Genomic DNA, 18341 nt, shown 5'->3' with positions numbered 1-18341 from the left:
AAATGTTTGCAGTGTGGCCCCATAAAAGTATCAGCGCATTATTGTGGATGACATTTTCTGAAACAAATGTCAGCCGAAGCCTTATGTTTTGGATCAGTGGGTTCAACATTGTTTTCTGGTCACACTCTTCGACCATGAAATTGGACTGAACTGGGCCATGTGCGAGAGAAATGACTTCGACCGCCATCTTGAATGCATCAACACTTTGATCGAGTCAAGTCGAAACTCGAAGGTGCGAGTCTCAAAATTCGTGCCACGGCTGAAAGATGCGGACGCTGTCCACTTCCTGGATTTTGTCTTCATTAGTAAGTAATTTCAAGATTTTTCAGTATCTATAACGGGGCTACCATGAGACAAATATGCACCACGCTAGTTAACTTCATACAATTATGTTCCTAATCCTTATGTTGTGTATCACACGACAAATATTTGCTACCTTTTACTGTGTCACTCAACACAGAATAAATTTATAACTGCAGAATGGAATACGAAATACGAACACAAACAGGCTTACTGGGTTATTCAGCAATATCAATGAAAACCGGAAAGCAAAACTGAACTTTCCCGAGGCTAATGGCTTGCTTTGTGAAGCTATGATTTTCGCTCTAAATTTCCGGAATTCAAGGTCATGCCCCGTTTTCGCTTAAATTTACCGAGCTGGCTCCTGTGGTGAGGGCTCTAATCTATGTTGGAAATAATGATCATTTCACAAGGGATGACAAAGAACAATATCAGGGATGGGAAAAATGTGATCGGACTGAGCGGTAATAATGAAAATTTGTGGTGCGATAGGTGAGGTATATACCGGGCAAGTTGCCATGCAGTTAGGGGCCCGCAGTTCTGAGCTTGCATCCAGGAGATAGTGGGTTCGAGCCTCAATGTTCACAGCCCTGAAGATGGTTTTCCGAGGTTATTCATTTTTGTGGCTGTATCTGAATTAAGGCCATGGCTGCTTCCTTCCCACCCCTAGCCCTTTCCTATCCCATTGTCGTCATAAGACCTATCTGTGTTAAGCCAATTGGAAAAAAAAAAAGGTGAGGTATGTTTAAATAGATTTAATACGACGTGACTCGGGACTTCGATTTTATGACATGCTGAGTGAGAAAGCATCTTGATGAGGAACGCACTACGAGGTTTCACTGTACTTTCTTGCATATGGTTAAATTTTGGAAAGGCTATTCCCGAGTAATTTGTAGTGAAAAGGTTAACATTACTCTACTGATGTCTGAAATATGTTTTCATGATACATATGAGGTGAGGTTAGGTTAGGTTAGGTGACTGTTTGAATAAGAAAACTGAAATGTTAGCTACAGAAGCCACTGGAGTGATACTACTCAAATTTTTCAGAATGAAAGTGACAATACACGTTCACGTCTCGGAATTAAAAAAAAATAAGTTACGAGTACGCTGTAGTATGGAACTCTGCGAAAACGCAAGTTTTGAACAAACGGATTGCCGTTCCATACCTATTTTAATGTGTGTGGATTTTTTCCCTTTTACAAAAAATCAGATATAATGACAATCTACTATAGCGAGTAAATTTTTCGCCGTTATGAATTCTCGCTATAACGGACTTCTACCGTATCTTGATGGAATGATTAAATCAGGGCAGTCTGTAAACATAAAAAGGTGTATAAAAAAAAGCTCCAATCAAGAACAGATGAGGATAGGAAATTGATTGCAGATGAAAGAAACAGAGCAAAACAAATCACTATAGCGTACTATAAGAAATTGTGGCAATATATAGGAAATAACCTGGAAAGGCTTGTTCAACTGGCAGGGAAACCTTTCTCGACAGTATTAATGGGAAAATGAATAGTGATTTGGGTAAATCAGTTGAACTCATTGTAGATCACAGGTTAACACTGAACAGATAGCTGCCTTAGTCAGTGATGTAAAATACCCAGGTATTTATAAATCGGGGTAAATACCCAGGGTATATACTTGGGTAAATACCCAATTTGGGTAAATACCCAGGTATTTTAGATTTTTCATTAAAAATCCTGTGTCGTGGTAAGCTGAACCTTAAAAAAGGGTACCGGTATGCAAACTATTCTACATTAACTGTTTGAAATGTAACAACATTAGATCTATGAAATAAGAGTTTTGTTTGTACACAGCTCAGAATTTAAAAAGGATGGTATTTCTGTATTGGTCGTGTCCATAGTAGCAAGGAAATGCACTTTTTAATTTTCCATAATTTCTGTCTGTCTGTTTATCTGTATGTATGTATGTATGTATGTATGTATGTATGTATGTATGTATGTACTTTTCATCATGTTAATAACAGTTGCCATGAAAGATTTCACGGTGTTACATTTAAAAATATCTTCGCATAAAATACCTGTGTTTCAGTCCTTGTTTGACCAACACTTCATCAACACATCAAAAAGTGTTGTACAAAGCTCAAAAACTGAAAATACCCTCATATTGGGTATTTAAAAGACCACTGGGTATATACCCAATTTATATTTTCCTTCCCACTGGGTATTTACCCGGCCCACATTGCTAGCCTTAGTGAATCAGTGGCACAGTATGTAAGTCATGATCCCAAGTTCGCAGGTTCCAATCTGGCTCAGGTAGTCGAGTTTTGAAGGATGACCTAAAATCTTCGCACTCCATATCTCTGTTGTAGGTATGTTAAAGACCTCTGGTGGTGCACTCAGTGTTACCTGACAGAATTAAAGTATTCGTTCTAGAAAAATTCAGCTTTCCCTGCTAGAAAGCAGCACGAGCAGAATGTTAAAATTAGCAGGCACGCTGCCTAGATGGCACAACTTCCGAAGGTCTGCACCACTATAACTGAGGCCATACTATTACTGTAATTTATTACTGGACTGATCCAAGTAATGGTTTGAACATCTTCTCAACATTAAAGGAAATCTTTCTGTTGAAGTCATACACAACAAATTTCATGGGAAGGAGAACACTCGATGAAATTACGCTTGAAGAAGTGGAAAATAGGTCAGCGGATGCAGAGCGGGTCTCAGCCCCTAAGTGGCACGGCTGGTTCGTTGTCTGACAGCAATGCACTTCGACCGGCCAACTGAGCAGAGGAGGGTTGGCCATGGCTCTACCACTCTGCATTTGGGAGATGGATAGGGCTGGTCCCCACCGTCGGCTGTCCTGGGAATAGTCCTCCGTGGTTTACCATTCTCCTGCACTAAGGCGAATGCCAGGGTAGTTCCTAGTACAGGCCACAGCTACCAACGCTCTCAGCTTCTCTGATACAAATGTCTGCTACCGTCTAGGAGGCCCGCCTCCCCCTTCAGCGAGGAATGAAAACATTTAGTACTACTAGTAGTAGCAGCAGCAGCAGCAGCAGCAGTAGTAGTAGTAGTAAACCGCCTCTGTGGGTCAGGCGGCAGTCTCTCACCACTGGATACCGTGGTTCAAATCCCAGTCACTCAACGCGAGATTTGTGCTGGGCAAAGCGGAGGCAGGACAGGTTTTTCTTCAGGCACTCCGGTTTTCCCTGTCATATTTCATTCCAGCAACACTCTCCATTAATATTTCATTTCATTTTGTCAGTCATTTATCATTGCCCCAGAGGAGTGCGACAGGCTTCGGCAGCCTGCACATTTCCTCTCCTCGCCGCTAGATGGGGTCTTCATTCATTCCATTCCTGACCCAGTCGAATGACTGGAAATAGGCTGTGGATTTTCAGTAGTAGTAGTAGTAGTAGTAGTAGTAATGTTTAGAGCTTACATGCTCAACCTGTTCAGTTCCTTCATGTTAATATCATTTTCATTTTTATAAAACTTGGAACTATGTATTAGTCCACAAGGATTGCTGCCACTCTGTTTAACTTTAAGATGACGAAAATCTTGCATATATCCAGGCTAAGTTATGATTCGGGTTAAATAATATAACTCACGGTGCAGGTATGTAAATAATTACGATGCCAGGTGAACTCATGCACTTCTCTCAGATGCCAGCATAATTCCTATAGCGTATCCTGCAAATCGTGATCCAAAATACATCAGAATAACATCACAAGAATGGAAGCTTATGCCCCGTGATAATGAAGACAAAGGTGAACATTCAAAAAAGTTCCAGCACTTACTGGTAACACATTAAGAAATAACGATATCCCCCAACTACCAGTGTATGAGTACTAGTGTTGGTGTAGAACAGACTAGTGATACATATACTGAACAGTCTCAGTCTGCATCTATAAATGTCGTAAAATATCATATATGTAACAAGGATTTTAAACAAAGGGGTTTACACACCCATGTAAGATTGGTTCATAATGATTTTTTTTTGCTAGTTGCTTTACGTCGCACCGACACAGATAGGTCTTATGGCGACGATGGGACAGGGAAGGGCTAGGAAAGGGAAGGAAGCGGCCGTGGCCTTAATTAATGTACAGCCCCAGCATTTGCCTAGTGTGAAAATGGGAAACCACGGAAAACCATTTTCAGGGCTGCCGACAGTGGGGTTCGAACCTGCTATCTCCCGAATACTGGATCAAAATGATTCAAAAGCAAGCACCGCCTTAAATGAAGAGACTCAATCAGTATCTACAGATATACCTGCACATGAAGTTGAAGATATTGGTACACTCTGCGACACCCACAGTATTCAAACAAAATCTTTGAAGACTATTAAAGAAAATACTTGCTACATCTGTAGTAAACTTTTGTAGGAGTAAAGCAGCATATTAGTAGATCTTGTCCTCAAGAGTAGAAAGAAAAATTGGTATCACAATACTAATCCAAAGAAACTAAATCAGGAGAAGGAAGCAGAAATAGGAGGGAAAATCTACCCAGGAAGTCTTCCAGAGAAGAAAATAATGAATTTAACATAGGCTTAGAAAGATGGTCAGAAGAATTCAATAATATAACTAATGCAGAAATATTTTATATCAAAAGCGAGGGATTTGTTAAATTTCTTGCAAATGCAAATGCGAGTGATATGCTTCCTGGACCTAAACATCTGGCAGCAAGGTATTACAAAGCAAGAAAGACGAATACCTACAGATGGAAACGAAATGATTTTAAATCAAGTAATACATCACGAAAGAACACGAGAGAAAGAGAGATTAGAAGAGTTAAGTACGAATATGAAAAAGCACAGTCTCTTTTATAATCAGAAGCGGGAAGTTAGATGATATTGAAGGATAAGAAGCATGCCTGTACGACTGATCCTAACCTTCTTTACCACAGATTCAGTAAGAAATTCTCTATCCCTGACACCGCTGTTAGAGAAAATTATCCAGCACCACATTCAGATCCCTCTACTTACGAAGACATGACAGTGAGCTCTGAAGAAGTAATGAATGCTATGATGAAAATGGTGATAGATACAGCACTTGGTCCAGACAAGGTTCTTATGCGTGTTGTTAAATGTCCACGAGTAGCCAGTATAATCGTTAAAATACTAACTATAATGTTGACAGATGATGATGATGATGATGATTGTTGAAACAGGCTTAACAGCTAGGTCATCAAACTCTAAAGGTATGAGGTGAACGAAATGAAAATTAAAACTTCAAAATCTATCCACCGACTAGAATCTAAAACGAATGATGATGAAAAATGATTGTGAAACAAAAACATTCATTGGATCAATTCACAATGCCTTAATTACTGGGATGATGGTTATTATCTAAAAGGGTCCAAAATTCAGGTCACCAGCCCCTCATAATGGTACTAATCACTGGCAAAGCAGAACCAGGGTGTTCCTCCTACAGTGGTACTAATCACAGGTAACACAGACTCATGGTGTTTCTCTCACTAATATTGTGTTTGTCTAGTTTTCTAAAAACCTGTTTACATTTACCAACTTTAGTTAGTGTGTTTACATTCAGAGTACCCATCGTATGTTTATTCTCGGTATGCAATTTAGAGGTTTCGGGAAGCTCCAACTGTTCCCTGCTGCATGATGTTTCCCGCTCCCTAGAATCTGAATGCCCGAGGATGCAGATTGTTTTGACGGAGGATTGGTCACCTCTTGAAGTAATTTCTCCTGAGAACTGCATCTTGCAGAAGCTGAAAAATCCTATGGGAAGATGGCTGTTTTCTAGAAGACATGGAGCAAAGTTCTCTGTGAAACATAAAGAATCTCGCCTTGTTTTCTGACAGGGCAAAAGTCCAAAAGCTTCTTATCGTGTCTGAAACATTCTAATCAATAAAGCTGCTGTCCAAAAGAAAGGAAAAAATGTACCTCAATATATACTTGACCGTTGTCAATAAGGTAATGGAATAATATTATCTTATTTATCGTATGGCAAGTATACAACAGAAAAAGAAAATTTACAATATATACAAGGACAAGAATGTTGGTAGCATTCAGATTTACAAATCAATGTCCAGTTGCTGTAGCCATTCTGAGAAGGGAGGTGTAGCACTGATGACATCTTGGGCTGGTCCATCGTACTTCCTCAGAGGGTACTCCTCAATAATATGCTGCACTGACTAGAAAGGGGCTCCACAGTCACAGGCAGGGGATTCTCAAAATCCCTACTTATGTAGGGGTATGTTACATGATGATGATGATGCTTGTTGTTTTAAGGGGCCTAACATCGAAGGTCATCGGCCCCTAATGGTACGAAATGAAAGAACAAAAATGACAAAGGCATCCACTGACCAAAATAAAAATAAAAAAATGTCATGAAGAATGAATGGATGGACAGGAACCCAAGAAAACACAAAACAAACAAACAAAAACCAGTGGATCGGACTCAATACAGATCGAAAATAACATTATTACCGACCAAGGAACCACTTATAAGGCACAAAGATGCTTGGTGTCTAAAGGGGGTGCAAAATCCATGTCTAAGGCCCCACAGAATGGTACATGTCGCGAGTAAAATAGAACCATGGTATGTGTCATGTTGGGGTATTAATCGGAAGTAGCGAAGACTCACGGTGTTCCACAAAAGATGGTACTACTCACAAGTATTGCAATACGTACAAGTAACGCAGACCTATGGTGTGTCTCACACAATGGCCCAACTCAGAGTCAACGCAAACCGAGAAGGTTCCCCACCTAGGTGTACTAAACACGGGTGCCGGTATTCCCGTGGTGTTCCTCACATAGTGGGTACTATTCACAGGCGACGCAGACCCACGGTGCTGCTCATATAGTGGTACAACTCACAGGCTACGCCCAGACCCGCGGTGTTGCACACATGGGTACGACGCACGGGTACTGGAATCCACCAGGCCAGGCTTTAACTGTTACTAATCACAAACCTATTTCGTACCGAATTCAGTGGTACTACTCGCAAGTACAGGCAACCTATGGTGTTCCCCGCGTGATGGTACGATTCAAAATTAGTTTCATGGTTCTAATTCAGTCAGCCCTTGGTCGCCCCTTTTAGTCGCCTCGTACGACAGGCAGGGGATACCGCGGGTGTATTCTACATGTGCGTCCCCCACCCGCAGGGGGTAGTGTGTTTGGTCCGCGAGAGGTATTTTATTTCCCTCAAGTCCGCCGGCAAGCCGGTTAGGACCCCCTATCCGCCACCTGGGACGCGCCACGTGGGAGTATCACCTCTTCCCCTGCTACGCCTGCGTAGCAGGTTCGTGGGGTATGTTACATCTAGCATGGTCTGTTCATAAATGGTTGAGTTTAGACCAATGGTGTCTCTTCAGGTGAAATCCTGGGAGTCCAGTTGTGGGGTCATGGATGCATCGGTGTTTCACACGTGCAGAGCTCCAGCTTTCACGCCATATTTCCTGGATATTGAAGCCAGTTATGTCATGCCATATTGGGCTCCTTGATTTACTGTAAGACGAGAAGGGGGTAGGTCAGTAAAGATCTCGTGGATTGGGAGATTCTCTGGATGATCAGGATGGTGCAATTTTTTCCACTCGAGTATAGTTGCTTCCTGTTGTCTCAGTTCTGGAGGGGGTATGTTATTGATAGCATGGAGCCACAGAATAGAGGTGGATTTTAGTTTGCCTGTTATGGTTCTCATACATTCGTTAAATGGACATCTATCTTCCTAGTATGAGCGCTACGTTGCCACACCGGGGCACAATATTCAGCCACTGGATGAACCATAGTGAGGGCAATAGTGCGTAGTGAAGATGCATTGGTTCTCCATGTCGTACCAGCTAGTTCCTTCATGATGTTGTTTCGTGACCTAAGTTTGTGACTTGTATTTTCCAGGTGTTTTTTGTATGTTAAAGAACAGTCTAAGGTGATGCCAAGGTACTTGGGGTTGAAATTATGTTCAATTCTTTGTTGGCAGAATACAGCAATGAGCTTTTGATGAGCTATTTGGTTACACAGATGGATTGAGCATACTTCTGTCTTAGCTGGACTTGGGCAAAGTCTCCACTTTGTGTAATATGCATTCAAGGTTTCTAAGTCATTGGAGAGAATGCTTTCGCCCTCTTCTAATGTGACAGTTTGAACAGCGATGGCTAAGTCATCACCATAGCAGAATTTCTTGCTGATGGTGTCAGGCACGTCACTGGTGTACAAGTGGAAAAGTAGTGGGGCTAATACAGATCCTTGAGGTAGACCATTTTTTACTGTAAAAGATTTGCTTGTCTTTTGCCCTATGGTGACCTTGAAGTACCGATTTGTCAGCATGTTCTTCAGAAGGGCTGTAAGTTTTCGGCTGCGTGTATGCTTTGCAATTTTGAATAGTAGTCCATCCAGGCAAACTATCATATGCCGCTGTCAGGTCAACAAAAGCAACAGATGTCTTTAGCTTCTTCTGGAATCCTGCCTCAAAATGTGATGTTAATGCTAATAGTTGTTCGCAACAGTTTTGTTTGATTCTGAAACCCGCCTGGTATGTTGGTGTTATGTTATTTATTATTTCCTGGATTCGGCTAAGGATGAGGTCTTCCAACAATTTGTAGCAAACACTCAATAGTGCAATAAGACAGTAGCTTGAGGGATCATCTGCTGGTTTTCCTAGTTTGAGGATTGCCATGGTGTGAGCTACCTTGGACTCCGGGGGAATGATTCCACTCTCTTAATACGTCACTGAAGAAGTTCTTGAGCCGTATTTTCCCATGCTTCCCAAGATATCTTATGAATTCAGGGAAAATACCATCTGAACCTGTGGTCTTCCTCATTTTTAGCATGTTGATGGCTTTCTCAATTTCTTCTTGCTGAATGAGTTAGCAAGAGTAGAGTAATTTTGGAGGTGGTTGTCGAATTTTTTCATCTCTCTCTTAATGTGTTTCTTCGTAGTGGGGTCTACTGGAATTTTGTCAGCTCTTTATTTGATATATAGTGCCATTTCACTTGATGTTAATCCTGCTCCTCATTGCGTATGTTTGAAGCAACACCAACTTTCCTAAGAAGGGTCCATGCTTTTCTGCTGAAGTGAGTAAAGCTCAGCTGAGAAGTTATCTCTCTCCATTTCTCTCTTCAGATATTCTAACATACTTTTTCCCATTTCAGGATCACCAGTTTTCTGATAACTTTCATACATATTTTTGGGTTATCCCAGCATGGAATATACTGCTTCCTGAATCCCTCGGGGATATTTCGTTTAGATGCACTGATGACAACGCTTATAAACCTCTTGTAGTTTTCTGCCTTCAGGGGAATCCATCTCAGATTACTATCTTTCTGATCTGTACTGGAATGCTTTTTCTGCTTTAGCATCAAAACTGAGATACAGGTCTTGGCTTTCACACCACATAGCCAGTTTTTCTCCATTTTCATCATTGTTTGGGTAGCCCCAGGATGTGTGATGGCTGTTAAAGTCTCCTACGTATATACAAGGAGTGGGCAGTGGAGGCAGTTGGAGTGAGGTGGTTTGTAAACTGGAATAATAAATATACTTAATGACAGTCCCTCAACAAGATGCACATATAAAAGTTTTGTTATAATAATAATAATAATTATTATTTTTTTCGTTTCCCGTTGTCCAGTTCCTGCCAGGTAGGGGCGTTGATGGCACTTCTTCATCCTTGCCTCTAATTCCACCACTCTTCAGTAATTGTATTCCAGTCCATTCTTCTTTTTCTTATACTGTTCTTGACAGATGTCACTCATCTTGATCCGTGCATCCCTCTTGCCCTCTTTCCTTCTACCTTAGCCTCCAACACTTATTTCGGTATCCTCCCCTCCTCCATCCTCATAACATATCCAAACCATCTCAATTTATTCTCTATTCTACTACTCACTTTTTCTACCCCTATCTCTTTTCTTCCCTTGTATTTTACAAGTTACTTTATGTCACACCGGCACGGATAGGTCGTTTGGCGACGATGGGACAAGAAAGGGCTGGCAGTGGGAAGGAAGCGGCTATAGCCTTAATTAAGGTACATTTGCCTGGTTTGAAAATGGGCAACCACGGAAAACTATCTTCAGTGCTGCTGACGGGGGTTCGAACACACTATCTCTCGAATCCTGGACACTGGCCGCACTTAAGCGACTGCAGCTATTGTATCTCTTTTCTGACCTCAAGATTTCTTACTCTGTCTCTCCTTGTCTTCCCTACCATACTCCTCAGGAACTTCACCTCAATGGTCTGAATTTTACTCTCATTTCTTGCTGTCAAAGTCTAAGTTTCTGATGCATATGTTAATATAGGGGTATAGTACAACTTGTACATTATATCTTTACATTTCATACGAACTTCTCTGTTCCACACTAGGTTATCTATATACGTATATACTGTAGAGCCATTATTATACTATAACGAATAAATTAAGCCCTATCCTAAATACATTTTTGGAACTAAATACAAATTAAGATAAAATAAGTGTAAAAGGTTACCAGCAATGCACAGAGCTGTGTGCGCCCTTTCTGAGCAGCTTCATGTAGAGGTGTAAAACCCCATTTATCAGTAGCGTTCACCACAGTGTTGAACTTGATAAGTAACGCTGCAATATCCAAATGACCATAGGAAGACGCGTTATGAAGTGGAATCAGGCCACCTTTATCTTGAGCATTAACATCTGCTCCATGGTCAAGAAGGAACTCTGCAACCTCCAGATTATTGTAGCCCGCTAAAACACAAAAATCAAAACATAATTAACATAATGATAGAAGGAGCTAAACAATTAATCAGATATGTATTTGTTGTCAAATATCAAATGCAGTACACAACAATAAAAGAGTAATAATTTTAACCCTTTGTTTATGGATGGGACGTTGAAGTTCCACCTTCTAAAAATTGTTGCAGGAACTGCACGTTATCTGGAAACTGGACGGGACTTCTCAGATGTCTTTAGGAAAAGTTCTGGAATGCAATAAGAGATGGCAGCATTGATTACACACAATATGCAGCAGCTATCTGCCTGAAATGTGTGGTACTACACAATAGTGGCGGAGCCATTTTGGTGAATGCTGCAGTGCGAACAACACACGTTTTTGAATAGCATTTCTACTGCTCAAATTGTAAGCTAATATTTTTATCCCCACTAAATGTATATCTAAAATTATCATACCATCCAACTTTCGAAAAGGGCTATCAATAAAACTCACGCACAACAAAAAATCTAACAATTTTCGACATAGCCTGGTTTATTGGACATTATAAATTTTCCAGCTAATTCATTCTTGGTTGCCAGTGTTTTGCCCAAATGTGCCAAGTTGGGCTCATCAGCTAGTAAATAGCACACTCACCAAGACGCATGGCTAGTGCGTACCGTGGAGGCCCTGGCTTGACGAAAATAATAATACTTTTGGGCTACAAAATACAATAATTCATGCTTTAAACAAGATACTTCAATTAAATCATATCTACTTACATCATAGGCCAATGATTTGCAGCTGAATATAACACTCCAAAAAAATCCAAGTTAAACAGCAGCAGGCATGGTGAATATTAGTTTGGAAAATACAAGACAGGACTTCCTTGATAAATTAAGCAGATATGCGATAACTGAAAAAGGCACACACATACACACTGCAAATCACATGCTAGTTCGGCCCTGAATTATTAATCGTGACCTTTTTAGCTTCCCGCAAAAATTCTAGAGAAAATATTTTGACATAACAGGGACCACAACAATTGGTCTTCAAAATAAAAATAGACTACAGAGATTCATTGGACATGGATGATCTGAACTCCGTTCTATTTTTTTTCACAAGGCTGAAAACACGTTCACATTCCGCATCGATATGGGAAATGGTGAAAATAGAGAGCATTACTCTAGAAATTTGGTTATACTTAAGGAGACCATTGGCTCCACGAATTCTTGATATTTGTGCCCAACTGGAATCACTTGCAGCATCTTGATTTGCAGTCGAAGTGTCATCTACCTGAAGAGCTGTGAACTGCCTCTGAAGCTTATTCATCAGCTCATCTGTATTTTCATTCTCTTCCTTGCTTAACATGAAAGGAAACTTTTCCAAGGAAAAACGAATAGAAGAAAACGGTGCATCTTCAATTTTGTCTAACCTAGCAATTTGAGCATGCTTTAACACATCATCCATGAGTGGGAACTTGCTGATCATGTAGTCACAGGCAGTACAAAAGTAGTTTCTCACTGATGAAAAGAAAGGGGATTTATCTCTATCCTGGAGATCATTCACTATGTTCAAAGTATGAATGCCAATAACTAACTTACCATCATTTAAATCGTTTCTTTACTATGTGCAATATTAATATCACACCCACATACCGTGCAAAAGGCAAATTTTTCTCCCTTTCTTGATGCTAGTATGTACGGAAAATTAAGAAAATATGATTCTTTAAATGTCTGGAAGTACTGTTTATTGGATTTATTCTGATAATCTACAACAGGAATACTGACACCATGGTGTCGTGTTCATTTACCTTCTCTCCTAATGTTTTAGTTGTGGGCTAATCGCCATTGAAATTCGTGTCCTATAATCCTAATTTCTTCAAACCATCTTTCCTTACCTTTCCTTGCTATTTCATGTTTTATTTAACTCATATATTCCCCGAGCTTAGCGCCCGATATCTTGGTTTATCCTTCTGGAATGAGAAGTTCCTTGTATGTGCTGCTCTCTCTACGGAGAGTTCGCACTGCGATGCTCCGCCCCCTAACCAATAAGAGCTCTCGATGTTGTGAGTTCTTTCTTCCTCATCTAGCGGGCGAGGCCCGCCATTGAGGTTTTGTTGCTTGAAGGAGATAGATCACCAGCGTGCTGTGGGTCTCATGCGGAACCAGATTCCAACCAGCATGATGGATAACGGATAATTCATCTGTGTGAGAGGGCTCCCTCTCGCCCTCAGAAATGTTTTTTTTTTTTCAACTTCTACCTCCTGGAAACATCCCCAGACATATGGCGTCATCTCAAGCTTATTGGAATTCCTTCAGGATCTTTTGTGAACACAGTCTTCTTTCGGCATCCATCAATTTTGAAAACCTATTTTTGAACGTGTGGCATTTTTGGACTCCTAAAAATATTCCGTCTTCCTATCTCGGCTTTCGATTTCTATGATTGTAACTTAAAACATATTCGGGTTTCCTTGTAAAACTAGGTTATATTAGTATCTGAACCAGATAAACGTGTTCTGAATGCATATTTATGCTTATGTTACGTCGAAAGGATAAAGTATTATGTTATTAAAGTAGGTAATGAAATCACCCCACTATGTAAAGTTTTGTGCCATGTGAGTTCTCCCCAAGAGGATGGAAATTTTATTTAATTTTCTCTGTCTTAATTTCTTTCCTGGTTCTTTCTTGGATTTTTACTTGTAAATTTGTGTTTTGCCCCTTTGAAGTTATGGCCATTGTTACTGTTGTACGGTTTGGTCATGGCTTTGTTCATGGCGTGTGTTCGTTGCTATGACGATGTGTGATTGTTGTTGTTTTTGAATATGATGATTATGAGTCCTTCTCGGAGACTATCGACCTGGTGGTGGCAATTCTATTAAATTGATTTTCTCCTTGCTCTTGTGGATCTCTGAGCACATTATTGAGCGATTAATTTTTTCTTCTGAATTCTTCTCCATCCTGTGTGGGATACTTCCTTAGTTTTAGTGTTCCTTGGTTCGAGTGGCAGTTGTTTGTGTTTAACGTGGACTGTCAGTATTGGGAGAACTCCATGGTTAATGCAGTAAAATTTTAAAAGGATAAGTAATAACCAAACAGGAATAATCTTGATTTACCCAGGTTCACTGGCATGTTGAGGTTCCTGGAATAATTAGCTTGCGTAATGACTAATTTATTACCATTTTCTTATTGCGTTGGTCGACCACGAATTGTAATATCTTTCAAATTTGTCTTTTAACTTAAATTAGCTATTAATTTTTTTTTGCTGAGTGGACGTTTTCCTTGTTATGGTATTTAAATTAATTTGAATCTTCCTGAAATAAAGTTGTTATATTTTTCTTTAAAGGTAAGACATGTTGTTCTTCATTTAATTTTGGCATTCGATACCAGGTACAGTTGTTTTTAATCCACGGTTTTAATTGAGACACCTCTCCACCAGTTCAGGTAAGTTCTTTCTTGTGTATTTTGGGTGGTGTTTTTAGGTGTCTGTTCTCGCTTTCTGTTTCTTTTGATGAACTAGCTTATTTGCTGTAACAGCTAGTTTGTTTTCTTTTTATACTGGCGTTAACGTGTAGTTGTGTTTAACTACGTAACAGGTCAAATATAGCGTATGAAAATGTCCGAGAACAACTGTCTCAATATCTATTCTGAAACATCAAAAGGAACCTGGATCACTGAACATCACATAAAATTATAACAAACACTCCAGGCAGTCAAAAACACTTCATTAAAACCTGTCAAAGCACACAAAGTCTTAAATCATTAAATGAACACGATGCCAATCACGTGAACAAAGAATATGTACATGGCAAAAATTATACACATATGTGGAACAAATGTAATTCTTCTTCTTTATAATTTAATGGATTTCGCTAATAGCGGTATACCCAGTCAATGGAATGAACATAATTAGTCCAATGAATACAGGAAACTGTGAAGCACGAAGTAATAACTCAAAAACTCGAACACTTCATTAAAATATGTTATAACCTTAAAAGGCTCACGTGGTCAAAGAACATGGGTTAAATCACAACAAGCGAACGGAGCGGAACAAAGAATTTGCGGTGCAGAGCCTATCGACACCGAAGATTCACATGGAAGAACTGTTATCCCGGCTTTAAATTCAATTCCAATAACGACACAAATATCACACGGTTAAAAATACCAATCATATCAAAGAATGAGTTACTGACTATCGTGGAGTTGTCTTCGACCCACGCAAATAATCGATTGTACGGAAGTGGAGTAATTATTGAATGTTAACGTTTCAAATTTTTGACGCAAAGTCGTAAAATGACACCGTCCACCCAAAAAAATGCTGCAATTTCCATAAATGTTACGGATAAACCGTAAAAGCTGGCAGGTATGAATTATGAATTCTTCTCTATGAACTTATTATTTATGTAGCATTTTGCAATTATGGTGTTATAAAATACTGGGAACTTCAAAGTCCCATCAGGTTCCACAGACATCAATTAGCCTTTTGCACTCCTATGTCGAGTGCGGTTCGACATTAAAATATTGGACTTGCGCTCTGATGTCGAGCTCCACTCGACATGACAATTTCTCATACTTTCAGCGCTCGTATGACGACTGTGCCATGTTCTGGTATTGTAGAGCTATCTAACGGTCTCTGAGAGAACACGTTTTCCTATTTACAAAAGTTCGCAGGAATTGTGGTAACTTTTTTAAGCTCTGTTATTCTCGAATGTTTTAGCAAGCAAACAGATGTTGTTTGAATGTAAACATGGCTTCTGCTTCGTCTTCACTCACGGAACTGGATATTATAGAACAGTTAGTGGACAGTGATAGTGACGATGATGAACCAACAACTGACTTGGATGATTTATTAGTGAATAATGTAAGTGAAAGTGAACAAAGTGATAGTGATAATGAAATCGGAGGTGGTGATGCTCCTCTATAACCATGGTGCGAGTGGAAAGCTGGCGATCCTGATTTACCTGCATTCTCATTCAATGAAACAATTTGTGGATACAAAGCATCAGGTACGAACAATCCCTCAACACCTTACAGATTTTTCAACTTGTTTTTAGTGACAAGTTATTCAAGCAAATTGCCAACGAGACCAACAGATATGCTGAAGTCAAAATTCAGAAAGTGTGAAAACCTGGTTTCTACCCAGAAAACTGTTTTGAAAAGTACCACACAGTGAAAACATACAAGGATTAGTGTATTTTGTGTGCCTAATTTTAAATATATTCATGTAACATACTTATATTTTGTATTAGATTCTTTCGCGTTGTTCACATCCTACAGCCGTTCATAGTGCAGAAATTAATTAGGAGTGGAGCAGGAAGCATACGCTAAGGGTAATGGAGTTCAAATGGTTAGTGGTTGATGTTATGTTTGAAATTTGCTAACTACATTTGTATTCCCGGGTTGTCGGACATCCCATTCATGGTAAATAGCATCAGTGGTAAGTGCAAATTACCTTTAGCTTTATTTCAGCAGTTGAATGTTTAGATATAGATTACCATTCTTATGAAGTCTGCAGTAAAAATTCCTTCTTACATTTCAGCATTATGGCCCTCTACAGGAAAGGCCTCAAAGTAAGTGACACAGTATATGAGCTGTGAGACCTGTGGAATTTGCCTCTTTTGAAGAAAGATTACTGTATGGTGTAAAATATTATTGTAGAATATTTTATTTGCATTCCTTTTATCTAAACCTTGAAATGTAACTACTAAATTGTAAATTATTATTATGGTTAAGTGATATTTTGTAACTTGCAGGAAATTTTGTGACACGGACTTTAGGAACAGGGTGTGTTGGCCCCTGTCGATTCTATAAGCATGTCTTTACTATACTGGAAGATGAAAAGTTCACGATTAGTGTCTGCCAAATGTTCTGGAAAATTGTGAAAACATCGCGACTTGATAACGAGTTTTGATTGGTGGATCTGGGCGGCGATAGGGAAGCTCCTGTGCTCCGATTGGTCACTCGGTAATCACACCGGAGCCAGCCTTGCCTTTTTAACAGAGTGTGGCGAGATTTCGTGGTCTTTCGTTCTCTCATCAGTCTAGTGATCAGACGCACGTCGGCGAATACTCGCTCCCGGGATGGCATACCTTGGGGTAAGCATTGTTGGTTTCAAGTCCACCTTAATTTACATTTAATGTTGGCTTGTATTTTCACATAGAAGTTTGTTCTACTTGCCCAGACTGGCTACTCAATTTCTCAAATGCCTTAGAAAGCAGGTTAACTTTCATTTAATATTGTATTTGTATCCTGTGTTTCCTCTTACCCTCAAAATTGTACTGTAGAAGTTGCATTATGTTAAGATATCCGTGGTTAACCTCTTGTCCTAAAAGCAAAGCTCTTGGCAAACTACATCTAATTTGTATTTTGGAAATAGTGTAAGTGGATTGTTGGGATAGGTGGATTTTGTTCCGAATTTCTTTGTAATGTTTATTTTGGAAAATAATATCTTGAATCAAGGGATCACCGTTGATTTTTCTGGAAACCTGCAACCTTTGTATCCCAGTGGCCCTGTATCATTCTACGTTGTGATTTTATCTGATGTAAATATGGTGCACATTTGTGGGTTACTGTAGTCACGTCCTAGTTCGTGAACCATGGGCAACGGCTGAGTGGCCTAGTAAGTGGTCCTGAGTCGGGATACCAGTTGCTATGGAATGGGAGTGGGCATCTCGGACATATTCTGAGTCGTGGCCCTCCTTGTGCTCAGGCGGCTAGGACTATACAATTCACCGGTGGTCCATAACCCGTTAGAGGAGAGATCCTCACTTGGACTATGTGCAAGTAGGGCAGCATCCTGCTTCATGAATTTACCGAGCTCAGAACACTTTAAGCAAGCCTCGGACCTATGGGAGTAATGGAGTCCCACTCCCATTTGACAGGCGAGGGACTCCTTGGAAACAACTTGGCGAACGAAATGGAATTCGATGGGGAGCTATCAATATTAATGGGGCTTATGGAAGAAAGAAGGTAGAACTGGCTGAGTCAGCAAAGAGGATGCATCTGGATGTGCTAGGAGTAAGTGATATTCGGGTAAGGGGAGATAATGAGGAAGAGATAGGAGATTATAAAGTGTACTTGACGGGTGTTAGAAAGGGAAGGGCAGAGTCTGGGGTAGGGCTCTTTATCAGGAATACCATTGCACGCAACATAGTTTCTGTTAGGCACGTAAATGAGCGAATGATGTGGGTAGATTTGTCAGTGGGAGGAATTAGAACAAGAATTGTGTCCGTGTATTCACCATGTGAGGGTGCAGATGAGGATGAAGTTGACAAGTTTTACGAAGCATTGAGTGACATCGTGGTCAGGGTCAACAGCAAGGATAGAATAGTGCTAATGGGCGATTTCAATGCGAGAGTTGGGAATAGAACTGAAGGATACGAAAGGGTGATTGGTAAATGTGGGGAAGATATGGAAGCTAATGGCAATGGGAAGCGTTTGCTG

General features: G+C 40.1%; 1 protein-coding gene across 1 annotated transcript in view; it reads right to left on the bottom strand.

The window, feature by feature from the left end:
• Tnks (tankyrase) overlaps positions 1 to 18341 on the bottom strand; it is a 334181-nt gene that overhangs the window by 112417 nt on the left and 203423 nt on the right. Inside the window, exon 12 of the mRNA XM_067146370.2 lies at positions 10705 to 10937. Within this exon, the coding sequence (XP_067002471.2) occupies positions 10705 to 10937 (233 nt within the window). The remainder of the gene's footprint in view (positions 1 to 10704; positions 10938 to 18341) is intronic.

Source organism: Anabrus simplex, chromosome 4, assembly GCF_040414725.1.
Source record: "Anabrus simplex isolate iqAnaSimp1 chromosome 4, ASM4041472v1, whole genome shotgun sequence".
NCBI classification, from domain to species: domain Eukaryota; kingdom Metazoa; phylum Arthropoda; class Insecta; order Orthoptera; family Tettigoniidae; genus Anabrus; species Anabrus simplex.
This window is presented reverse-complemented; position numbering and strand designations above follow the sequence as displayed.